The 27,635-nt window shown below is 38.2% G+C and overlaps 1 protein-coding gene across 4 annotated transcripts in view; it reads right to left on the bottom strand.

The window, feature by feature from the left end:
- Positions 1 to 5,361: 5,361 nt before the first annotated feature.
- MIB1 (MIB E3 ubiquitin protein ligase 1) overlaps positions 5,362 to 27,635 on the bottom strand; it is a 58,264-nt gene continuing 35,990 nt past the window's right edge. The window contains exons 13-22 of one of the 4 annotated variants that reach the window (XM_075213398.1): positions 20,200 to 20,332; positions 18,442 to 18,528; positions 16,341 to 16,502; positions 15,182 to 15,363; positions 14,590 to 14,782; positions 12,942 to 13,020; positions 12,160 to 12,273; positions 10,463 to 10,617; positions 8,516 to 8,649; positions 5,362 to 7,982 (exon numbers count right to left, since the gene is read on the bottom strand). In XM_075213398.1, coding sequence (XP_075069499.1) covers positions 7,964 to 7,982; positions 8,516 to 8,649; positions 10,463 to 10,617; positions 12,160 to 12,273; positions 12,942 to 13,020; positions 14,590 to 14,782; positions 15,182 to 15,363; positions 16,341 to 16,502; positions 18,442 to 18,528; positions 20,200 to 20,332 — 1,258 coding nt within the window. In that variant the 3' untranslated portion in view covers positions 5,362 to 7,963. Of the gene's footprint in view, positions 7,983 to 8,508; positions 8,650 to 10,462; positions 10,618 to 12,159; positions 12,274 to 12,941; positions 13,021 to 14,589; positions 14,783 to 15,181; positions 15,364 to 16,340; positions 16,503 to 18,441; positions 18,529 to 20,199; positions 20,333 to 27,635 lie in introns of those variants that run through there. The other 3 variants (XM_075213400.1, XM_075213399.1, XM_075213401.1) reach the window with 3 other exon arrangements.

Genomic DNA, 27,635 nt, shown 5'->3' with positions numbered 1-27,635 from the left:
CTTTAAGCCATGACAGCAAGGTAGCAGGCAGTGCATTAACTCAGGACAGCTGGTGGATGGATTAGAGTGCACTTACCTGTCGGCAGGGCCGGACTGGCCATCTGGCACTTCTGGCAAATGCCAGAAGGGCCTATGGCCAGATGGGCCGGTCCGCATGCCCGCCGAGCAGCAGCACTGTGCGCGCTGCTTGGCGGACGGAGAATCAGTGACTGCTGCCTACGCGAGCAATCACATGGGACAGCACCTGTCACGTGGTGCCGTCCCATGTGATTGCTCGCATAGGCGGCAGTCACTGATTCTCCGTCTGCCGGACAGCTGCTGGATGTTAAAAGGTAAGTGTCTCTGTGTTTGTGTAATACTGTGTCTGTGTGGCAAATAGTGTGTGTGGCTAATAGTGTGTCTGTGTGGCAAATTGTGTGGCAAATAGTGTGTCTGTGTGGCAAAGTGTGTCTGTGTGGCAAATAGTGTGCCTGTGTGGCTGTGGCTGTTTGGCAAATAGTGTGTGTGGCTAATGGTGTGGCTGTTTGGCAAATGGTGTGTCTGTTTGGCTAATAGTGTGTCTGTGTGGCCCCATGTTGCTATAGTGTGCGCGTGCAGTATTTGAAATATAGCGTGAGTGCAGTATTTTAATATAATATGTGAGGGAAGGGAGGATCTTAATATAGTGTGGGAGGTAGGCTATTTAATGGTGGAGTGTAGGTGGGGGCTAATTATTTAAGGTGAGGCGAAGGAACCTTTAATTTAATTTAATGCTGGGGTGGTTTAGGGCTATCAATTGAATATGGGGCTGATTTTGGGTAGGAGGGCTATTTATTAAATGTGAATATGAATTATTTATTGTCAGGGATGGTTGTGGAAAATGGCTATATTTATTAAACTTTATAGCTATTTAATTTATTGCTGGGACTGTTTGGAGGAAGGGAAATTTGTTTTGAGTAAATGGGGTATACTGTTAATTTAATGTTGGGGCTGTTTGAAGGGAAATAAGTCTACTTATTAAATGTGAATATTATTATTTTGGGGACAGGAGGGAGGCCTAATTATAAAACGTGAGTGCTATTATTTTAACACTGGGGCTGGTTGGAGTTTTCTAAATCTCATGTACCCATTTTTTTTTTCAAAATAGGGCATCCAATATTCCAGGATCAAGACAAGAATGAGCTGAGCTAAAGAAACCAGCTGCTACAAGTCGTGAAAGTGACCAAGACAGGTAGGAGAGAGTAGGACAACCTGCCAGCTGTCCTGAATCTGGTGGGGCAGTCCTGAATTTCTGTGACTGTCTCCCTTAGTCTGGATTTGGTCCGACTGCAAGGACAGTTGGGAGGTATGTCCCGCTTCACAATGTACTGCTTGTGAAGGCAAAGCTGTGTGCTTCTAACAGTAGTGCCTGTGTATTTGTCTAAAATGATAACCATGTTACATAATAGGGGCCCTCATGTCATAAATACCCTGAGCCTTAATCCAGCTCTGGTTAGGGAAAGGGAACGGATAGCTGCTCCCAGTTCCTGGACAGGACACAGACTGTAGAGCAAGCAGACGAGCTCTAAGTATCACAAGATTTGGTAATCTCATGAGACAAAGAGCTTCCCTGCTCACTCTACAGGGATTTCCCACCCTTATGGATGTCAGCAACACCAGAAGAATATATAAGTACAGTGGGCTGGGGGTGTCATAATGTGCCTGGGGGGATGGCGTGATGTGGCTGGGAGAGCGTGATAAATGTAATGTATTATTATAATGTATGTATCAATGCCCCATGTTGGCCACACCCACAACACAATGAGGTCACGCCCTGTTCAGCTGCGCGGCGGCACGTTTTCTTTCCTGTTGGAACTAAGGTGGGCCTATGTAATTTAAATGCCAGGGCTGATTTTTAGTCTCAGTCCGGCCCTGCCTATCGGCCATAGGATTGCAGAAGGTATAGGTGTTTCATAGGAACACAGCGGAAGCTTTAGTAGTCGTGAAATGAGTTATTTCTACTTACAGTAGTTAAGATATTACACATGTCCATGGGGCTTTTAGCTTTTTATAGTTGGTCACAAATATGCGAGCAGCTGGTAAGCCAGCACCATGAGGAATTCACCAGACCATGTTGATTCCTTTATCAGTCATCAGGACCATGCTTTCTTAAAAAATGTTTTTACTTTACTTTCGGGGAGTGGGAGGTTGGTTAGTTTGGGGATCGGAGAGCTCAGCCCTCTCTCCACTAAGTTTGGCCTGTGAGGTTTGATCTTTAAAACTTCCACACAAAGCTAGCGGTATAGCACCATCTCTACTTCGAATATGGCTCCAAAGACAGGCTGGGGGTTGAGGTCCTGCAGTCGGAGCTCTTGGAACCTGACTGCAGGGCTTCAGTTCCTGGGAGCAGCACCCCATCAGGATATATTTAAATCCCTCCTGTGGAAAGGAGATTGGTGCTGTTCTCTGATCCCAGTCTGGGAATCGGGTTGCAGCAGCATAAACGCTGGCAGCCCTCTCTCACAGACTCATTCCTGCAATGCTGGGTAATCATATTGTGGACATCCCAGCAGGATCTTCAGATGTTTAGGCCATTGTCATCATCAAGGAATTCACTAAAACATATAAATTTACCCTAGTTATTTTTTTTATTAAAATGACTATAACCATAATGTTTATTTTCCTTGTTTTATGTAAATATTAAAAGGCATGAATGTATAATATGCATAGTATTGGATTTATAATTATCTACTTCTTCTAGACTCTTATAGAGTCTAGGTGGTCTGCTTCGGTATAGTCACTGCCTCTAAGAGTGCAGCACAAACTCTGAAATAAGCTGGATCAGGCTTTCTGATACCCCTAAGGTGAGTTCAACTTTTTAAAGGTGGCTCATTTAATGTGACTATGATATATTTCTGCATTGATGGATTCAGGAAACAACACTGTTCGTAAGAACTGTATCTTTAATTGAGAATTTTATTTGTTATTGCTGTATACATTGACAATTATGGGCATAATTTGTTAAGAACTATTTGTACCAGAAGTGTAACTATAAAATTACTGGGCACCACAGCAAAACTATTACAGGGCCCCCACTAGCCAAGCCGAGTTTCATCGCTACAGCTGTTTCCTGCAGTCATCCGATATGATGAATGATTCAGCATGGATCAGCTGCGAGAGAGTTTGAAGTTTATAAATATCTAACTCTTGCTCTCCTGCATGGTGATTTCATTCTCCCTCCCTGGACTGGGATCAGTTCATCCCATTGGTTCTACTTTGCATGAGAAGGAAGAGTAGAGCTAATCACAGCGCAAGCCTGTGCTGTATCAAGGTCTGCAGCACTGCTCTGTGATTTGTTGTTCTCTCTTTAAAGCAGAAGTGTAAGCATAGAATTTAAGCAGTATGTTATCTGTTGCACTTGTCCATTGTTCTGAGTCTTTAGATATTATCATATGGTTTTGGCAAGGGAGGTGGACCTCCTCCAGCTGCAGGCTCCTGTAGCAGCTGCACTCCCTGAAAACTAGTGTAGTTCAGACCCTGGTCTGCACAGTTGATACTACTTTCCATATATTGGTCTTTACTAGATAGCTGTCTGGATCTATAGCTGCAAAATACATTCAGGGTACTTGGTGATATCTGCATTTCTTTTTCTTTTATTCCATTGACTAGAGTTACCATAGTTTGTGGTTGCCAAAACAACTCAATATATAAAAGCATGCAGACATGGTCAAGAATTCAATTGTTCAGACCAAGCACCAGATTTGGGAAGAAACATGATCTAAGGGACTTTGACCATGGACTGATTGTTAGTGCCAGATAGATGGTCCGAGTACCTCAGAAACTGCTGATCTCCTGGGATTTTCACACACAAGTGTCTAGAGATTACAGAGAATGGTGCACAAAACAAAAAAAACATCCAGTGAGCGGCAGTTCTGTGGGCCAAAATGCCTTGTTAATAAGAAAGGACACAGGAGAATGGCCAGATGGATTCAATCTTAAAGGAAGATGAGTAACTCAAATAACCATTTGTTACAACAGTGATATGCAGAAGAGCATCTCTGAATGCACAGTACGTCAAACCCTGAAGTGGATGGTCTACAGCACCAGAAGACCACACCTGGTACCACCCCTGTCAGCTAAGAACAGGAAACTGAGGCTGCAGTGGTCACAGTGCAGCTGCACAGCTCACCAAACTGCACAGTTAGACTGGAAAAATGTTGCCTGATCTAACAAATCTCTATTACTGCTGTGAAATGCAGATGGTAGGGTCAGGCTGGTGGTGTAATGGTTTGGAGAATACATTTTTGACACACCTTAGTATGAATTGAGCATTGCTTAAATGCTATAGCCTACCTAAGTACTGTTGCTGGTCGTGTGCATCCTTTTATCATCATCATAATCTATTTATATAGCGCCGCTAATTCCACAGCGCTGTACAGAGAACTCATTCACATCAGTCCCTGCCCCATTGGAGCTTACAGTCTAAATTCCCTAATGTAGACACACGCTCACACACAGACAGAGACTAGGGTCAATTTTGATAGCAGCCAATTAACCTACTAGTATGTTTTTGGAGTGTGGGAGGAAACCAGAGCACCCGGAGGAAACCCACGCAAACACAGGGAGAACATACAAACTCCACACGGATAAGGCCATGGTCGGAAACTAAACTCATGACCCCAGTGCCGTGAGGCAGATGTGCTAACCACTAGGCCACCGTGCTGCCCAGACTACTTATTTTCTAATAGCTACTTCCAGCAGGATAATGCGCTATGTCACAAAGCGGACGTCATCTCCACGTACATGACAATGAGTCCCGTGTACTCCAATGGCCTCCACAGTTACCAGATGTTAATCTAATAGAGCACCATTGGGATGTGGTGGAATGGGAAATTTGCAGCATGAATGTGCAGCTGTCAAATTGCAACAACTGCGTGATACTATCATGTCAAAACGGATCAGGATCTCCAAAGATGTTGCCAGACCCTTTTTGAATCCATATCACTAAGTACACACACACACACACACACACACCCCCCCCCCCCCCCCCCCCAAGTAAAGGAGTTGGGTCCTACACATACATATATCACATATATATATATATATATATATATTTATTCATCAAGTAAAGGAGAAACATTAAAATAAGAAGTTATAGTACCTTCAAGTAGAAAAAAACCCTTTAGAGCAGGGTTCTTTGGCAGTCTGGAGAAGCCTATGGATGACTTTTTGGAGCCCAAACACCTGTCAGCACCAAATATATGACATTTTCAACCAGAAGTTATTTTTTTATATCTTTTTCCCTTCGAAGTTCATTGACCACAGGTTAGGAACACCTTCTTTAGAGCATAGTTTGCTTGAGAACGTGTGCAATTATATGCAACAGAATTAAGCCGCTACCAGTTGTAAAATATTAGTATTTATTAAAGCTTAAGCCATGCTGTAATACAACAAGCAATGAATATTTTCAGTAATGTACAAAATGTTTTAGGTTTAAACATACAATTGTTTTGATTCCAGAACTAGAGCAGTTACATAACCTATCAATTTCAAAATTCAAATCTTGAAATACATATTAAAAAATTAAAAGGAAAAAGCCATATTACTAGAACATAGAAGTTAAAGGGGATGTACAGCGACAGACCTTTTCCTCCTCGCACCAAGCAATGCTGAAAAAGGTGCAATTCTGAGTACTCCAAATGACAGGAGAAAAACTGTATATTGTGGCGATTCCAGCAGCAATACTAACGTAACAGCAGGGGACCCACTGGGATACCGCTTTACTGCTGTTAGGGGCCACAACTTTGTTGGGGATGACTTTAGCTGGACATCCTCTTTAACGGTATATTTTACCTCACCTTTGAGGTAGTAAGCTTATATGCACAAACAACATTAAAATGAGAGTAGGCTTGCATTGTAGTGTATACTATTACATGAAGCAGATTTCTATGGTGCAGTAGCAATATCTGTGTATGCAATAACTTCACCGGCGTAACACATACAAAAACAGTATAACAACAACAAAAATTCTAAAAAGTATAAATTGTTTTTGATTTCTTTTTTACCTAGAACACTAAAAAAACAAACAAAAAACTAGCAGCTAAGCAGCAAAATAGAGAATTCTTTAAACTGCCTTTTTTGATTAGGACATAATGGTGAGATGAAGACTAGTCAAAGTGAAGCCTTAGGCTTGAATGATACACTGCATGAACATACAATTTACATATTTCCTTTGCCCTCAATGTCAAATGATACAGCTTAGCTGGAGTTGTTATTCTTTTATTAATCATGTAGAGAACAGGGAATTTTAGAGAAGTAGAAATATAAATAAATCATTTTAATTCAATGTTCTGGCATTCACTAGCCATGTATAAGGCATCAATTTAAAGTGTGAATTCCAGAAAGCACAATCTTGACAACTGAACGGAAAAACATCTGAATAATATTCAGAGACCATGGGCAACCAATCAGCTGCAGTTTAGAACGGTCATTTCATAATTAGTATTAAATGCAATAAATATTTAGAACATCATAGTAATAATAATAACATAATAGCAGTGACAGAGTAGCTGAAAGCATTAAAGATATACTTATTGATATGAAGAACATAAGTGTTACTAGTGTTGTCCACTATCCGTGAATCTTTATTTTCTTTTAAGAAAAGCTATAGAAGTAAATATTAGGGGTCTTCCTAGCTTTATATAGGACCATTTCCAAAGGTACAGGTTCTAATGTACAACTTTAAATGTAGTCTTTGAAGAAGCAGAAATGATACATAAATATATGTGTTACCATGCAATATCCTACAGAAAACATGTGCAATTATTAAAAAGATTTAGGGGGGTATTCAATTGTTAGCGAGACCGCTGAAATACTCAACAGCAAATCTTAGGTAACAGATACATGTTAATCTTTGTGAGTGATGTGTGGCTTCATGATACCTTGTTGTAAGTTATAAATTAAACCAAGACATCTCCAAGAAATAGGAAAATGGCCACAGGATGTAGCACAAACAAATATATGCAAGTGTCGCATTAGAACTCCTAATGATATACTCCACCAGGATTAACCTAATCTATTTAGCGTAAATTTTTGCTTCCCTAGTAAAGTACAGCAACACTGCACTGCTAATGCTTAAAGAACATGGGCACACTCATCTATTTACAGGATTATGATTCCGACGCAACATTTTAATAAGTTTGAGCCACCAAGATCGATCAAAGAGAGAAGTTGGCCGGCATTGGAAAGCACTGATTTTTATTTAATCTCTTTATTGAACACCCAGTGTGTATCTTGTGCTTTTAAAGGAGAAGAATTCCACTGAAGTTCTCCATTCTAAGGGAACCCCAATTCCACTCTCACCTCCCACATTTCACAAGTGCTGCATTTTCCACAAGCAGCAGGTTCTGTAACAAACAGGTGTTACGGTTACCCTATCAGGTGCCGCCCTCCACCATAAAGCTATCTTTGACAAACTCTTTGAAATTCTCTCTGCTGCAGTTTCAGCATTGATTATGCGTAAAGGGTAAAAGGAAGTGAGGGGGTGGGGGGTCTTCTTTAGGGGGAGAAAATTTATTGAATAGGGATCACTTTAGTGTTTACCATGACTGACAAAAACATGGCTTAATACATCATATATTATACATAAAAGGAGAAAAAAAGGGAGGGGGATAGAAAAAAAATAAAATAAAATTAATAAGTGATTTGTTTCAAATGTCCGGTAAACAAAATCCAAGGGACATATTGATAAATGTGATCTCAATTTTTAAACACACATTGGTGATGTGAAAATGACATCTGATCAGCAGCCTTAAAAAAATATATATATTATTTTTTTTTTTATTATTTTTTTTTTTTTAAAGAAACCATTGTGAATATTATGCTTTGGGGCACCTGAACAGTTTACATTCATTATGGATTATCTCAAAAAGGTATCAAGTTAGCTTCTTTGTTCTGTCTTTGGGAGCTCAACATCTCAGTTTCTTTACATGAAGTTTTCTGTCTCCTAACATGACATACTGTATCTGCAAATGAATAAAAGAAATACCATTACTCATCTTCATAGAGATAACACCACTGCGCTAATTACAATCTCCAGCCCAAGGACTACTAGCAGGCTTACTATAAAGCATGTTCATTCCTGAGCACAGGCGGGACAATATACCACACATGTGCGCAGGAGTGACCGTGCCAAAACTAGATTTCTTTAAATAAACAGTTTTTGGATTAGGAAAATGTGTAGTTGATCCAGCCACCATTTTTGTTACCTCAAAATCACTGTATAACAGTGAGATTTGAGATATACCTTACAATTTTAGGTAGAGCACAAAAAACAATTTAAAGTATTTTGCAGGCAAGAAAAGGAAACCGTAAATTGACATGGCTTAAAAAAACAACAACAAAACAAGTGGCAGGAACTAGCACACAGTCCGTTTCATGCATCATTTCCAGTTATTTTACAAGCTGCTGAACACTGGAACTTTGCGCCTACAAAACTGGAGTATTTGGGAAAACTATATACAGAAAAGAAACAAACAAAAAATTCTGAGTCTAGTACAATAGGATTCTTCTCTCTATGGCCTTCCGACAAATGGGGCATTCACTCATCCGGTCTCCACAGAGCTGACAAGTTCCATGTCCACACATGAAGATCATATTCTTGAGCCGATCCAGACAAACAGGACACATGGTCTACAGCAAAATAAATATTATAAGAATTATTAAATGAACACCATCTGTTGGAATCAGTCTAATTTCAGACAGTTCATCAACAGCTAATGACATTCTGTGCATTATAATATACACACTCTAGGAACAAGCCCACCACCCAGTCTTTGGAACCACCTACATCTGTGGATATATTCTACAATTTTGCATGATGGAAATTATAACGTGGTCATCAGAAATCCCAACCTACTTCCACTTAAAGAATGTCCCCTTTATTAAAGGTTTCCATTTTTCTCCGAAAAAAAAGACTGCACTGATTAGCCTCATTTCTATATTTAATTATGAAAGTGAGTGTACCATGTGTCACTTTTGTGTTTTTGATGCTTATTACAGTGGCCGAAGTGCACTTATAAATATGTTCTTCCATCAAATTTTACCCAAGAGGTTCCAAATGTGTCCCAGTCAGAGTATAGGACAAGGCCTGCTTTACACCACCTCTGAGCAGGAGGAAATATAAAGGTCCTTCTGCAAGGAGATCAATGTGTGTGACCTGTAATACTAGAAACACACCCTAAATGTGCCTTCTACACCCTGCAGCATATGTAAATAATCACACCATGTAACAATTATGTCTTTCATTGATTTATTTTCATTTACTTCTGCAAAACTAAGACATCTCGTTTTACGTAATCCAGATTTAAAAATGTACTCCCTGTTCTGCCCCATCTCCTCCCATTGGGCAAAGCACCACTTTTGCGGCTCCACAGATGCCACAACAGTGGTCAGTGAAACTATGTGGTTTGCAGAAAATCAGACGCACTTATGAAAAAAGCAGATGAGAAAAATGTCAATGCCGTGGACATGGACGTTTGCTCTATGGAAAAGGAAACTTTATGGCTAGGGGCAGACAGGAGTCTCCCCAGCAAAAGAAAATGCCGGACCTTTCAAGTAGCCAGGAAAGATATTTGTCAAGTGGATTCCAGAGAAACATAGGCACCAACAGTAAGGTTTTAGGCACTAAGCACATAGGCTTGATCAGTGTTCAGTCAGAACATTCAGTACAGCACTACAGTCAGAACATTGCTGATTAAATAAATCATATCCTCTAATGCAAATCTGCAATTAGTCTTATGTACCTTGCTGCTTTTTGTTGAAAAACACCCGAACACATGCGTACATTGTATTATAGAAAGTATTAAGAAATATATAAAACTACCTGACATTTCCATAATGTACAGGTCCGCTTGCTATTTGTGCTGATTATTTGAAAATCAGTGCTGTAGGGTAAATGTAGCAAGAGTGTCTATCCTTATGCAATGTCCCCCAATGTATAAAACATAAGACGACCAAGCCATGAAAAATAGACAACCAGTAAAAATGTTAAAGACACAGAACCTCACCATAGGAGGTGTCCTAATTAGGTATGCATGGTTGAAAGCCTAATTAACATCATGGCTGTTTATTCATTGTAAACCACACTTCATATTGTCACTATAATGAAATACAAATATAATAAAGTGTTGGCCTCTCTGCCTACCCCGGTCCTATAATGTAGACATATATCCAGCATACTAATCACTATATTTCAAGTTTAGTAGACTGTGTCAAATGATGACCCTTAAATTACAAACAGTAGAATCAGTTTTAACATTGAGCATGTCTATTCTGCTGGGTGTAATATACCTGTGAAATTCCCGATTCACAAGCCTAGGAAATCACAATAAAAGGGCATTAAAAGGGTTCTAAAATTCCTATGAATGGTAAACAGCTAAATGCAAGCATTAAATATTGCACATGCAAATGAATGTATCTTAATGGTGATTTATTTGAAGATTACCTGTTCTTTTATATCTTGTAACTGCTGCTGCAGCTTCTGCACATCTGCATTGACATTGGTATTGTCCTTGTCCTTCTGTAAGGCTGGAATGTTCCCCCCTGCTGCAATGCAAAGCACAACATCCAGTAATAAAAGACCACCACTGTGACAGCCGTCTGAAATTGATACATTATACCAGCGTAAAAGAGTAATTTCGATTCCAGAATAAATACTATATTTTCATGAAAAGTACACACAATACCTCTTAATACTGCAACACAAGAGAGAAGTAAAAAGGAGATGCAGCTTGTGAGAGTGAAGCCAAAGAACAACAAACATTCAAATGGTCTGTGTAATTTATGATTAGGTTGGTCACTGTAACTTACATACAAGACCAAGGGGGGGGTATTCAATTGGCCGCAAGATTTTATTATTTTTTTTAGACGGCGTCAAGTCATTTTAACGCTTTTTTTTTTCTCATTTTCGAGCGGGTTAACTTTACCCGCGATTCAATTCCATTTTTAACACTCCCGTTTCTTTTCATCAAACGGTCCTCTCGCGCTCCAGTGGGTCTATTGAAAGTATAGGGTGTGCGAGAGGCAGCCGCGTTAAAAGCAATTCAATCGTTTTTTAACGCGGCGCGTTAAACAGGCCAATATGCTGCTTTATCTCGCACCTCTTTGGGGTGTGATAAAAATAAAAAACCTCTGAAAACTATTTGAAATCATGTACTTATGAGAGAAAAAAAGATAAACTATGTTTATCACTAATGCCTAACATGTAAAAGTTGATTTTCTTGTGAAAAAATAATTATTATTCTTTATTTATATGGCGCCACAAGGTGTCCGCAGCGCCGTACAATATAATAATGAAATAATGAATAATGAAATAAAAAATAAATAAAATCAATAATTAAATATATCTATGTATGTTTTTGTTACAAATATGTTTGTACTTATGTGTTTTGACATGATATAGATGATTCTATAGTAAAAAGTAGTTAAATAAAAAAATATGCTAAAGAAAGTACTGTAATGTAGATATTCTCAACTAGAATGGTTGTGTAATACAATAAAATGTATGAAAATGTATGGCAATCCTTTTTTTGTGTTATACATGACAGCGTTAAAACTGCCCTTCACTCCCCTAAAAACTCACAAACACAATGATTAATGTTCCCTCTTTTTCAATTGAATTGCACGAGTTTTCAGGCTGCGTTAACGGTCTGTATACCAGTTAAAAACCCGCGGGTGATTTTTTTTTTTTTTTTAACGCGGCGCGAAAAAAAAAAATCTTGCGGACAATTGAATTACCCCCCCCTGTGGTATGGAAGTTTCAGGGTCACTGACAAAAAGGGGCATATCATACATCTGAGAACATTACATCCCGTTGCCGACATTATTTTAATAACTAACCATATTTTTTGTGCATATTTATGTAGAGGGATCATTTCAGAGCAATCTAATGCATTCCTATAGGGAAAGGGGAAATAGCTTTATTAACCTGAAGGCACTTCCTAAAACAGATTGTTTTTGGTGTGTTGTCTCGCATTGAATTATATCAGAGAGAAGATCTCCAATGATGGATGGGAAACCAGATAAAAGTGATATATATGTATATGTGCTAGCTATAATTGAATTAAAAAAGTGGTGTTTAGGTAAAATGACCATAAGTAAGAGCCCTTACCCTGCAGACACAACTTACAGTCTTCTACTTACCTATGTCATCTGTGACATCTTCTGTCCCCTTCCCACTACAACACATAACAAAAGGCACTCTTCGTTCAACCAGAGCACGACACTGAACACACTTCTTCATAAGACTCGCACAATCTGGAAAGTAAAAAACCTCAACCTGTAGACATCTTGTATAACAGGAAATGGTGCTGTATTCACTGCACACACATTTATAACAAAAAGAAATGTAGAACTTTAATAAAAGGACAGAACGTCAGCATTTCTTTGTCCCTTGCAGCGCTTACTACAGGAGATTCCTAGAACGTGTGTCACTTTGTAGATTGGCTTATGTCATGGATGTAACAGTATTCTAGTCATGCATTCTCAAGGTCAGAGAGAACTTGAATTGAGAAAACACATATGTCAGCAACCTAAAATTGGACATGCAAATACAGTCACTTCTGGTGAAAACATTAGCTTAATGCATATCCGACTTTCAGTGTGGTCGTAATTTACTATGCACTAAAGCTGTATAAAACACATGCGTAAGGGATGGCGATGGCGGTCAGCAACGTTAATGTTAGCCTTACTTTTTATAGGAGATTAACAAAAAATTGAAAATAGATATATAGTGTGTATGGATAGATAGATAATGTATATTTCTCTAAATCTGCAAAAGACAAATATATAACTGTCTTTCCAGCTGGAGCTAAATTCTCCACCCACGATACTGCTAATGAAATCATCCTGGCTGAAGGGGAAGGACTACTGTACAGATGTTGATCAACAATTGGGATATATAAAGAGCAGCTCAATAAACTTACTTTCACAAGCGCACATATGTCCACATGGCTGAAAGAGTACTGCTGCTTTCTTGTCCGAGCACACAACACATTCCTCAATCTGTAAATAAAGATTAAATAGAAACACATGAATACCAGAATACACTTGTTACAATAACCATGGCTTAATTTGTACTGAAATGCATTGCAATGGCATTCTGACACTTTGCTGGTAGCCCTGAAACTCTGGTCTCGCTTACGCTCTGCATCTCCATATAGGATATATAGGGGGGGTTCATACCACCTCTTCCTGCAAGAGAGCGGACATCACTGCACAGTACCCCCCAGAGAAGGTGCAAGTAAAACCCAGGAAGAGTGTCCTGCTTTCCCACTAACCCGACTGGTGCATGCAGAGGATCTTTTCCCGTTATACTTAACAGCACAAAGAGGGGGGGGGGGGGAGGGGGGCGCACGCAGTAAACTGCTGTGCAGAGCATTAACAGGAAGATTGGAGGAGGCTGGAGGCAGACTAAGTTCTAGTAATGCCCTCTCTGACTGACCATCCTCCTCCATAGGCTGGTCCCACCAAAGGCACATACTATCTCTCTTGGCGTTTCATTTCTTATTTTTCTTTCTTGTGTTGTACAAATTAAGCGCTGGCACAACCAAATATTTGTGGAACACTCAGTGGAGAATATCTGCTGCCATGAAGTTCAATACTAATGTTCCAATTAATTAAATTAAGGATTTAGCCAATTTTCTAAATCATATGTGAGAACATTTAAGTGCAGACGAATCAGAGTTGTTATTTTCTACTGCAGTTTAGAAAATGAAAATAAACACTTGAATGGTTGCTCCAGGAAATACCACCTTTTTCTTGTGCACCAGTTTATTTGCTGTGGTCATAACATAGAAATATTATGCAAATAATAGACATGAATAAGTAAACAATAATGGAAGCACTGACCATACCGTTAAGTTAGTGCTGATGAGAGTAAAACACCTGTGGGTTCCTGTCTCCAAATGTCATTAAGGTTTTAAGAACTTGCACTGCACAAATAGATTTTCTTTTGTGGACATTTTATAAAACTAAAACTGTCCAATAAAGTTAAAGAGAACTAAACTCAACAGTTACAACCCAGTAACTACGCTCCTGCTGTTATACAATATCTGCAACTTGTTAACACATTAGGAATATTAAGAGCTGCATGTAAATACAATATCACACACACACATTATCATTTCTTAACTGCCTCTGTGAATTAAATTAGGGTTTTTTTTGTGCTTCAACAATACTGGACATTCAGAGCACAGATGATGCTATGTGGAAGGATCAATGTATATATCAAACAGTCTGGCATCAAAGTGGCAGAAGGGCCTCATCAATTTCCATAGTAAAAAGGTGACCACTGTCCTGACAAATCAGCTCCATGTATTTGTTCTTATTTCCATTTATTCTCACATGCAACAGAATTATACAGTGTATCCTTACATACCTTACCATACAAGGTCACAACTGGCATTATAGCGCGGACAGAGATATAAAGAGATGACAACTGCATAAATACATTTTGATGCCCTTTAACAAGTAGCAGATGGTAGATTAGGGTTGTGTTATACAATTGTTGGTGTTATGTGAGAAATGAAAATCAAATGATAAACATTTATAAGTCACTCAAGTAATACTTACCTTAGTTCTAGACTGTACTTGCTCTTTGCAGAGGAGACATTTCTTCACACGTGGAGAACATAAAGAACAGGTAGCTATATGCCCACATGGGCCAAAAAGTGTATCCCTCTTCAAATCTGAACACACCATGCACTCCTCCAGAGTCTCAGAATCGTTGTTAATCAAAGATGGGCTGTGCGATCCGACTTGACCACTAGAAATGGGTTTGGGAAGGTTAGAAGTTAGAAAGGTTCCGATACTAGTTTCTACTCACCAGATTATCCTCCACTAGTCTAATACACCGACCTCCCATTCTGGGAAATACTCCTCCGTACTTTGTTCATAGCACTTATGTACTTCATATTTAATCTCCCAATCCCTTTACTTTTTTTTACCGTTTCTTTTTAATGTAGCACAATAAGTATATAATATTGCATATACCAAAGAGAAACATGGTTACATAATCTGAATTATTACAAGATTATTGTATAGACAATGAACATGTGTATAACAAATTCTTAACATATGTAATGAATAGGTATAAGTCTCCATTCTTTTCCAAGCTGTTCAGGTTATGGACATAACATAACCTGTAAAATGATATAACATATACCTAGACTTCTCCTTGTGGCATTTAGCCAGAGCTTTGCAGAGGCTGGGATCAGGACACAGATCAAGAGGAGACTGGCCTTTCTTGTTGCGAATGGTGAGGTCAGCTCCATTTGCTGCAAGAAAGCAGGCGATAGAGGCTGCGCTCTTCTTCTCTGCACCTTGAGTTCCAAGTCCCATAATGAGCTGAAATAACAAAACAATTCATAAATGCATTACCACCAGTGTTAGATCAGTGTTCATCATCATCTATTTATATAGCTCCACTAATTACGCAGCGCTGTACAGAGAACTTACTCATCAGTAATATTAATTTCATATATCCATTTCAAAACAGATTAATATAGGTGCACAACTTGCAATGGTCTTTATTACATAACCATTAATGTAGCACCAACCAGCCACTAGAATAAAGAGGGACTATCACCAGTAACATGCTGTAAAGAAGTACGACAGAAAGAGAAGTGGAAGGAATCATATGAGCCAGCAATGTGGGTGCTTGCACATCGCCAAGATCTGTGCTGCCACTAACCATGTCCATACATGGAATTTATCTCATTTACGTGTGCACCCCAATCAAAGATTAATAAGCATAATATGGCTGGAGGTCAGCCTGCAAAAAATATGACCAGCTTTTCCGTTTAATACATAACATATTATAATATATATGTAGCCTTCTTACTACTTGTATGAAAAGTAACATCACAAATGTCAAAAATAGTTTCAAATTCCTCATAGTAAGTTGGCATTATGTCATATTTATGTTGACCTCTGTACAGAAACTAGTCTGGTAGCTGCCCTTCATGTTCAGTCTAACTTACCCAATAAGTTCCATGAATCAGCATGCCCTACTACTTACAAGATCACACCTTTTCCTTAATTTCAGTAATACAGAACCTGTAAAAATATGGTAGTTTGTGGACAGTAATTTTAGTGCAGTGTTCCAAGTCTACCTGAAGAACACTGGGCAGCAGTACACATACTGAATTATAACACAAGAAAGCTAATCATTCCACAGATTGACAATCAAACTAATTTCAAGCACTTGAGAAAAAAAAACAAAAAACTAAATTATTCTTGAAGATAGAACCAATGATTCAATAAAATACTTAGGATGATCACACCTTAAAAAGACAACACATAAGCTGGTTGGATATACTTACGGTGTTCTTTGATGGCTCCCATGTAGTATCTACTTTGCCAACATCCTGCATGTCCTGGAGCTGGCGCAGCTGAGACAAGGTATGGTGCCTAAGGGCTTCATGTAGAGGGGTATCGCCATCCTTATCTTGGATATCCAGTTTGGCTTCAGCGCGGACTAACAACTAAAAGATCAGAACATTTATCTTAGATGCGTTTTCACCAGTCCATAGAGGACGCTCAACTAGAATAAGACTGACCGGTGATGAGAAAAACAGACAGGCAAAAGCAATATTTACATTTTAAGTACAATTAAAGAAGATAAGATTGCTAGTCAAGATTTCCTTTAAAATGAATATTCACCAAATGGAAATAAAAAGGATTGCACATCATGGCCATTAACATATGGCTGAAAAACAGCATTGTGGGCTCTTCACAAGAATGTTACAAACATTGAGCTCATGCTGTGTCCTGAGAGCCGCACTGATGTCAGAGCGCAGAAAATGCTGCAGGCGCAGGGATCCATTTGCTAAGCCTAAAATGCAGATGACACAGACAGCTGTGCTACACTTTGGTCAGAGGTAAAACATGAGAAAACGCATGATTTTCCCGTGCTTTCCACCGAGCTACTTTAGCCACTGTTTTTCAAGTGTCAGAAATCACTGCCATCAGACTTCACTTAGGTTTATCTTTTCCTAATCTATTCGTATCTCATTCCAACATTTGTATGAATAAGACCTTAGACATATTAGCTTTGTTGCACCATTATAGGCTTTTTCCCATGTCTATACATAAATGTGCTGTACATGAAAGTGGGGTTATATCACGACGATCACATGCACGGCTACAGGCTTCAGGATTACTGTACTAAGGGTTTGCTGTATTCCAGTGTAACAATGTGTCTGTAGTTGCAATACCCACTGGCTATGAGTGGGTAACTTAGCAGGAGCCCTGGAGAAGTCAAAGGCTAATTCCACCAAAAACAGAATATTTTAAGATGAATTAGGAGTCTTGAAATAAAATCCTACATTTTATTTGCACTCCATGAATCCACTTGAAGTGAATGAGAAGTTTATGGTTAGGGACTAAATAAGGGGGACAGAGAGGACATTAGAAGCATCAGGGGACCAGACAGATTTTCACAGAACCACAGAGCACAAGTAAAATGTAGGATTTTGGTTTAATACACCTAATTTTACCGAGAGCTTAAATATGAGCTTAAAGATAGCCTTTGAAATTCAGAATAACACATGTGCCTAAAAATAAACATTTTATAAATCAGCATAAAACAGCAGATATGTGCTGTTCATTAACCAGTAAATATAAGGGACCAACCCTTTCCTAGCACACTATCTGTTTTCAAAACATCCAAGGGCGGTATGAGATTTGTGCCTTAAGACCACCAGTACACTGCACCATTTTAAAGCAATAAAACCCACAGTCAGCACATCATGAAAGTGGATCGAAAATGCTGATGTCAATCCGCTGCATGCAGCACCGATTAATGGTATTATTGCTTTAGAATGCCATGGTATTCTAGTCAGTCAAATGTGGCACCCTAAAGTACCCATCTAATAAATGTTGGATGCCCTTCTACCCACACAAAAGAAACCTTCTGAAATTTGGATTCTCAATGAATTTACTATGCAGTTGTAGTATGAAAGTGGGTCAATTATACAAATGCTACCAACATGAACAAAACTATTCTGTAGTAGCTCAATGATAAAATTCACAGGTAGTGACCAAGAAGTCAATCTGAACTAAATATAGATTCGGATAGAAGGCCCACATCCCTTTTGACTATGATAAACTTAAAAAAAACAAAAACAACCCTAGGCAGAAGAGTTTAGAAAACGGATACCACCAGAAAACAGTTTTCCATGTCCACAAAACCAATACATCTGTTCCAAATCTTGGAACGAAATGTGATGGAGACTGTCCAAGTTCTGGCAGGACAACCTCCATAGACTACTTAATGACTTAATGTGTCGAGCCCTTGAGCTCATATATATTTAAGTATTACAGCTAAATTTATTTGGGCTCATCATTTCATCAGCCAGAGCTACCTTGTTTTAAAGATTAACTTTAGTAGTAAATAGCCATTTACAAGTCATGAGTTCTTACCCTGACAATTTGTGTATGCTGACGCTCCACAGCCAGATGCAGAGCTGTTTGCTGGTTTACATTTTGGATGTCCAAGTTTGCACTGCCCTGAAAGACAACACAGAGTCAGAGCAACAATGAAGAGATCTCCTCCACATAAATCAGCATTTTCACCACACTCTCTTATTACACTGACCACTGCAGCGTAAATCACACAGCATGGCAATCATTTGCCATTCCTGACCATTATATCGAGTTAGGTGGTACAGTACAGTACAATATAGTCCAGCAATGGTGCGATTCCAAAATAACAATCTGCAGCTTCTTCTGGCACCGTGTTTGTCATTTTGAATATTTGAAATCATTGGTAAAAACACAAAATTTGCCCAGATTTTTTATGAACAGGAAAACTGCTGTCATTTTTTTTTTTTATAACAGGGCTGTTCCAAGAGACATCCGAAACACAAATATTTGTTTAAACTCACATTGTTTTATTAATTGTTCTAACAATTATAGTATCACTGATCTCTATTTAAACCTTAGTGCAACTGACATCTATAAATATCACGCTTTGCAGTGCCACCCCACAGCAGGACATTTATACACACCAAGCTAAAGATAGCAGCTGTGTGCTCTACCGTGGCTTTACCCCCGACTGTGACAGGAACAGCATTGACTGGGTTCCTGGTTCCTCCCGTGCAAACTAAATTAAAAGCTGAAAGTCATTAGCTCAATTCCAAATTATTTTTTTAAATTCTTATTTTTTTAATAAAAAAGGAATTCCCTCTGACATCACAAAGCACTACCATCTCAGAGAGCAGACCTATGTATCTGCATGACAGACCTGAATCAGACAGGGCTTAATGACTAGATTCACGCTGAAATGGAAGCAAGCATAACTGTACTATTAGATCTAGTTTAGTAAGGCTCTTACAGTACTGTAAATAGGAACACCCTTTACAGCATATGGGGACAGAGCACACTAACCTTTTATAGCGTCTCTACCTATTTGTGCCTAGCACAGGAGACTGTATAGGTTAGACCTAGTTTTATATTATCCCTTTGTGCAGTCTATAAGCAAACTTAAGTTTCATTCTCGCTGATGTAAATTTGGTGTGTTGTACCAGAATTTTTAACGTTGCTATAAGACACAAAAATAGGTCTGAAATTGGAAACCATTGTATCCAATGACGCCATACCCACTTGTGTTCAGGGGCATTGCAGCCTGCACATTCATGTGACCTCCAATGACCTCCCATACACACGCAGTACAGTTTCAACTTGCGATTGTAAATGCAAATCAGATGTCAGTGGTTACCTGGCACCTAACACAAGCTGCTGATTTTTCCTATCCCTTCTCCCCAACATTATATTATACACCATAGCGTTTGTGATAGCACAGAGGCATTTATTAGTTTTTCTCTACCCGTCTTAGAGAGCTGTATACAAAGGATATGACATCACACCTCAATTAGCCTAAACAGGGGAGCTCTGGGAGGAGATGAATAGATTCTGGAGAAAAGAGAGCAAATAAAGGAAAAGTGCTAAATGGTGAGCTCTGCAAACTGCCTTACCACCACTGTCATAGAAACTAAGTAGAAATGGGAAAATAAAAGGATAAAGTAGGTTTAGATTTCCTTTCCTTTCCACACACACACAAGGTAATTTCCACAACATAAAGGACATATTACAAAAACATGAGTAAGGAGCCGCATAAAGTATTAGAGGCTGCACAGTATGAAATTCAGCATACTGGATATAACATATATGATGACATACCTGATGAACTAGCAACTCAGCTACTTCAACATGATTATTGAGTGCTGCTAGGTGCAATGCTGTGTATCCATCATCCTTCTTCTCATCAACAATCCATGGCCGGGGCAACTTTGAAAGCAAGACACGCATAGCACTAATAAAATAAGAAGTAGTAAATATGAATGTCTTCCTGCAAATAGACATTAGTAAACAATGTACACAAGACTTTAAAAAAAATTATATACTTTACAAAGTCTGAACATTTATTAAACGATAAATGACATCCCCCTATAATAAACTGGCCCAATATTGAAGCATTTGGGGACAAAATAAGTGCCATGGCTGGAAGTCTGCTCAAAATCAACATTAATGGACACGCCCATAAATCCAGTTTGCAGATGACCACCATCAGTCTGACAACAGCACTACCCAGTCGCTATCTAATCCAGATACTGAGCATGAGCATCAGTCAGTCAAATCTGCCCAATGTGACCATCCACATCCCACACCAAAATGAAACTGATCAGGACAAACGAGCAATCTCAACACACTATTCATCATGTAACTGCTCTTTGGAGATTCCCATCGCTATTATGTGTGATTTTGTTTTTAAATATCATTAGCAGAAAAAAGTATAAGGATAATAAATAAATAGAATCTAAAAAAAAATAAGCCAGCATAGGAAACTTAACAGACTCAAGAAAACCATATTTGTGGTACCTAGAAAAGGATTACACGTCAGTAGTTGTGAAATTCCAAATGGTCCTGCTAACAGTGACAGGAAGGTGCCATGGGGCAATTATCTTATGAACATCAAGGCCCTGGGACCTTGCCACTCACCTTGTTGTTGAAAGCAGGGGTCTACATGTTGGGGGTTTTTTTAAACTGAACTTTATTTGTCAATACAATACAGAGACAAAGTACCCATATTAAACTTATGTCCTTTGTATATAGATCAGAACTCATGTCAAATTTGCATAACAGATTATTAGAGAAGCTTCACATATAAACATATACTCATGGTGTTCTGTATAATACACCGCCTGTAGATAAGCACTTATAGAAAATGACAGATGTTCAGAGTGACAGATCTTACTGCCAAGGTATGCACTGTTTTGTGTAATAAAAAAAGGTGTTGCTTGAACGCTCTATTTATAGACCCCAGTGAGCTCCCCCCTTACCCTACACTAATGAGACAGATACAAATATACACAAGCTAACTCACCATTGGGTATGTTAACCCCTTACTTACTAGTGTCTTGTAAGTAAGCAATCAGGATCAGGTTAGTTTTGCAGTACAAATTGCACTATTCAGTACAAAATGTAAAGTTAACTCTATTTATGTTAGTGGGGGGAAAAAAAAGCAAAAATAACAAATTCTAACTAATGAGTGAATAGTTGGAAACACGTGATTCTAATTTCATGTAAGACAGTGTTCAGCTCATTGACCATATTCATGTTAGGATATCACTTGCTTGCTGAAGTGATATATTGAAAAATAACGTCTTAAAACAGTATGTTCTCCTGGAGTAAATGAAGGGTACATAACTTACGCCTTTATTGAAGACTTATAACTTCATTCCATATCTATTTTTATTGAATAATTGCAGAAACAGTGAAAATTATTTAACCATTTCTGCTTTGGCATAAGCAATGTTAAAAACACCAGTGAGACAAGACTGAAGGGTGACCTCGTGGAAATGCCATTGGAAAAATGCTACTTTGCTTGTTAATGCCCCCCAATTATCCCCTAAGCATTAAAAATGTATAGAGGAAATCTATGCAAACAAACTAAATATACAATAAGCATGTAACCACTCTGCGCTCTCCTGCGTGCACTATACTGCATTGGCTTTTAAGGTGACATCACTACTACACAAATGGCCTTAAACACATTTTTCTTCCAAGGGAGCAATTGATCATGAAATTTGTTTTTAAACTAATAAATGTAGTTTGAAATGGAGGCCTGGACGCTAAAAGGGCCACCGTTATGTGAACAACGTGTTTTGTTATGTTCTATACAATAACAGAACCAACATTACTGAAACACGTCTAGCGCATGTGGTTTTATTGGGCGAGTTTCTTGCCTTCCAACAAATACCTGTCTATCCTAGTGATAGCTAACAAGCTATTACACCTAAAAATGAAGCGAGATAACCACTTGCATATAGTATCAGGTAAGGGCAAAAATGAAAAAAAATTATTACTTTAGTTGCACAAAATAGGCAACATCTATATCTTCGATAAGATATACTTGAGCGTAAATAAATTTAAAGTATACAGTTTGGTGACTGTGCCTCTTTAAAGGACTAATTGGACAATGAGAAAGAATTGAGGAGAAGCTACTATACCATTGCTTGTTGCAATATAAATTTCCCCTCTGCCCTGTAACTAGGCAACATATCAAAATCAGTTAATGATTGATGACTGGAGAAAACCCATTTTGATAATAGACCAATCAGCTTTAGCCCACAAGTACTACTCTATAAAATCCTGTAATTGAACAAACAGAATACAAATTGTGACATGTATATGCAAGACATTTTCATGACGCTTGATAGGATTGTAGCTGGAAAGCATTAATATTCAATGCATGCCCTACTAGCCTGAAATTTAAAAAAAAAAAAAAAAAAAAAATGGTTACACAATTTGTTGTGGCAGCAAAGGGTTGTTTCATATCTGAGCAGACTTAAGACTTTTCTCTACAACATTTCTAAGTATAGTGGCAGCCACAACCGGCTGTAGAAGCATCAGCACACGTTTAGTAAAAATATGGGTAATTTAAGTGGAAACATGAGAGACCGCTTTATTTGGCAGTGCTAAAAATAACTGAACAAATGGCAAAGCAGTGTTGGGGCTTGTCAGGATGAACAATCAATAAGCAGAAAGCAAGATAGGAGCTCCCAGAGCTCTTGGATCGACAATCGACAGCTGAGAGACTATTTTTTGCTATGGTTGACTAAATATGGTCAGGGAAGAGAGAGGTACTAGAGGGAACGTTTGCCTGGGATTGCATGTTTCAAATGCTTAGCTGCCTATAAAGCTCTAACAGTTTAGCTTGTGCCTTTGAGTGGGGGATATGGCTCGTCTCAATAATTGCAAGTGGGAGTCCTGACCTCATGAACAGCTTGACTGACCCCAAGGAAGGAGAAGTAGCTTGCCACAGATGTGTTCGCAGTTCAATCTGGGGACTTCAACAAAAGAATACCTCCATAGATGCATTGTTAAACAAGGAAAAAGACATAAAACCAATGCATTTTTTACCCTTCCCTTCACCTGAGCATGGGAAAAGTTGACTAACCTCTTGACACCGTTCAATTTGGGGGTCAAGATAATGCACTTGTGGCTTACACTTCTCAGCAATTAAGCAGATGCCCTGCTGCATTGAGTTTGTCAACTTACACATGTTTTCACATTTAAAGTGACGAAGGAAGGTGAGTTTTTGTGTTTGCCTTTTACTTTCCCTACTTCAATTAACAGGGTTCTCAAAAGGCAATGACAGTAAATTAAAGAGCAGGCCAATTTTTATGGTGTTCTGTTATAAACTATATTTATATGACACTAAATATATATAAACTTCCTAATGTCTTATGTGTGCTTTATATACAAGTAGTCTATGATAGGTAGACCAGGATAGCAATGAAGGGGTTAACAACACTAACACTATAATATATGATTGACTATTTACAAGTGAATGCTGCTTATGCAAAGAAACTTACGACCTTCAACACCTGCCTTTATACACATATAAAGCACAAACCTAATCATGCACTTAATAAGACAAAAGTCTGCATAAATATCACCCCCCAGACAGCAGATTCTCAATAATACATTAGAATCACAACATTCATTTTACACACACTGCTAATGTTAAGTGATGAACAAACTTATGTGAGGTGTGTGTTTTGTCTGTAGAGTGTGCAGACTGTGTAGTTTGCTAACTATTTAAATCCTGACTGTGTATGCTGTAATAGTAATGCTGCAATGCTGTTTTTCCTTGTATTACTGTGCTATATCACCAGCTACTCTCTGATTTGCTCTCTATCAGCTGCATGCACTAGCTTTGTCAGGCTCTGCAGGAATTTTACTTTGGCTCATCTTTCCATTTCTCGGGACACCTAACCAATAGTGCTGCTAATTGCAAGAGTCTCCTACAAATAAGAGCCCTGTCTCTGAATTTCAAACACACTAATTCCACGAAACACAGATGAAGTGGAGAGCTCACCAGCAGTGTGACATCATCCCGGTCATTTCAGTGCCTCCGAGATTACAGGATGCAAGTTGTGGTCTAGGTGAGCATGGCAAGAGGCAACATTTGCACTCATCAATATATGGAAAGGATTTGCAACTGGTATAAAGAGGCAGGTGGAGGTGAGTCACAAGCCTAATTGATAATGATGCCAGAAAATCCTAGTCTTGAATTAGCTGCTGCATGTGATGTTTTGGCCTGATGTTAAAAACCCATATGGTTTAATATTGTGCTTTAAACAGGGAATAATGTTTTGTAATTACTAATACATTTAACAGAAGTATGCTGATATTCCTTTGCGGGAGCAAAGTGATTTGCAGAGCAGATTTTTAGAAAAAATATATACATTTACTAGCACAATTATGCATGTAATTCTGTTTTAGCTGGCTGAATTCTGAGATTTTATAATCTGAACAGAATATGTACATTTATGAAAACATTATTAGGTAAAGTAATTCATACAATGCATTCTGCTGTAGGCCTTTCTTACACCAGATATTACACAGCAATGCACCACTATTAGGCCAAATGCAACAAACTCTGCCGTAGATATGCTGTTTATCATGCGTAGTGGAAAAGTTGTGTTTCCTTTGCAGCTTCTTCTGGTGACCTGCCTGTGTAGAGTACATACTTCTTTATGTACCCATATGAACATACAATGCTATGGAATGTAAAGAAGTATGTATTTTCACCAGGTGCAAACTGCTCTGGGAAGAAATGGGACTCCTTACACTGCAATACTCACTGTGATTAGATCAGGTAATCCAGACTAAGGTGATTTACATGGGTTTTTTTCTTCATGTGTATAACTGTGGCCACCGTGCTTCCTTTAACATGAAGAACGTTATGTATACTATGTGATTAACCACTATACCATTTATCAGCAGAGTAAACTGGCCTAGAACATCGTACCACTCAGTTATTGTGCCAAATTCATTATTATATTTATTCTCTATTATAGGAGATCATGTGTGTATGGCTATGTTCAGGTATTGGATGAGGCATAATGACTATAAAATAGCTCTTCAATGTATAAATATAAAATTATATATATATACACACACACATATATATATATATATATATATACACATACATATACACACACACACACACACATATCCAGTATGATTACAACAGTCTCCACCACCATTTGACTTTAATGCCTAATGAGATGTAATATTTACTATGCATTACTTCGTCTTCTATTATTCTATACTGCATTGCCTATCTGAGATTTATTTAGTAATGTACCATTTCATATTAAGGATTTTTAATGAACTTAACATTAATGAGCTTAACTAAGCACTTCACTTTGGATTCCTATATAGAATATAATTAAGCTGGGAACTGCTATATATATATATATATATATATATATATATATATATATATATATATATATATATATATATATATATATATATATATATATATATATATATATAGAATGCTTAGTACCAGTGACAAATTAGACCAAAGCTGCAATTTGTCACTCAGAACACCACTCACACAGAGTCCGGCACTCTTACAGGCCTATTATAGCAATCATAGAGTTAAACACAGCAAAACAACAGTATTCCGACAACCAAAACTATAAATGGACATTATGTACCTTTGATGAGATGCAGATGGGCACAGCTGACAAAGAATTATTTTGTTAAGCTTAGCGTAAAATAAATTAAACTCAAGTTTCCCTTAAAAGGGATATAAACGATTTTAAATTTCCTTGCAGAGGTCCAACAAAAACTTGCTCTCAAAACTCTGATGAGCAGTATTGCAGACATTATACCTCTAATATTGACTGAAACAATTCCAAAGCAATAGTGTGATATACAATTAGTTAAGAAAAAAACACTTGGATGAGTGAAAGGTTATACTAGATAAATGTGAAATTTAAATAACAGAAAACATTTTACAGTAGTTACTTTGACAAAGCAATTCCAGCTTTTGTTAATTTATGAGAAATTGATGCATATTAAGGAGATGAATGAAAATCTTAAAACCAGAATTTGATATTTGGTAAATATAACAAAATAATATATATGTAAAACAGCCTCAATTTAATAAACTAACAAAAGCTAAAGGAGCACTGAGTCAATCAAGAATGTCAAAGCCATCACTTAGATCAGCTGTTCCCTTTTAAACCCAGTACAGGCTGAACTCTGAGCATGTGCTGACACGGTCGTAACTCAAACGCCTGACTGACATGGGGAACAGATGCTGACATTATCAAATGCTGCAGTGCTTTTTCCATGGCCTTTTCTTGCCCTGATATGGCAAATGCATGAATGTGAACTGCCATCCAAGAGCACACTTGAGCAGCTGGATCTGCAGAGCAGTTCACATATAACTGGTATAAATAGCCATCAGTTTTAGTGCTGACTTTATTGCTCCATACAGAGAGACAGCACCTGCTAGGTTTCTATCAGAACATGCATTGGCGTAAGGAGTAGATTTACATTAACATGGACACAGCAGAAATGTGATTTCTAAAAGCAGGGTTTGTTGCTGGATGCAAGTATGTTTAGCCAGGGCAATACTTTAAGGTATCCACAATTCTGTTGAAAGTGATGCCCGATATAAAATGAAAATGAGAGATGGTGATGTAGATAAGATAATCAATATTGTAAGAATAGCCTCTTGTCCTTCCAATGATACACACAATAATCCTCGCTACATCAAACAGAACAAATGTCTGCAGTAAAAACCCTGTAAAGTTTTGCAGTCCAACATTTACTCTTCTGTTTCCTCTACAAAATATACAAGTATTTCACACAAGACACAACAGTCAGAAACCTACAAGAAAAACATTATTAAATAAAAAGCAAAATATTCTGATGTTTACAAATGACCCCTAAAAGCAGCATTGCACAATAATTTTAAACAGCAGATTAAACTATATAAAAACACTTATCTTTAATATTAATGTGTCTGAAATGTAGTAAATATATTTATCACAATTTGATTATTTTATGTATTACTGTATTGTCTATGTAGTGCAATGTATGTGGAAGTGGTATTGCAGGGAGTCTGCATGTAGCATATAAATTGCCTGTATCTGCAGTGTGTATGTTTGCAGTAGAGTCAAGTGAGGCAGCAGCGGCCATCAGCACAAGCTGCAGCCACATATATATATATCTTCATGTGCACCCTTTGTCACGGTTCTCCGGTTGGGTCTTATTCCCACCATCCCTGCAATGCAATG

This window comes from Mixophyes fleayi, chromosome 5 (genome assembly GCF_038048845.1).
Source record: "Mixophyes fleayi isolate aMixFle1 chromosome 5, aMixFle1.hap1, whole genome shotgun sequence".
In the NCBI taxonomy this organism is placed as follows: Eukaryota; Metazoa; Chordata; class Amphibia; order Anura; family Limnodynastidae; genus Mixophyes; species Mixophyes fleayi.
This window is presented reverse-complemented; position numbering and strand designations above follow the sequence as displayed.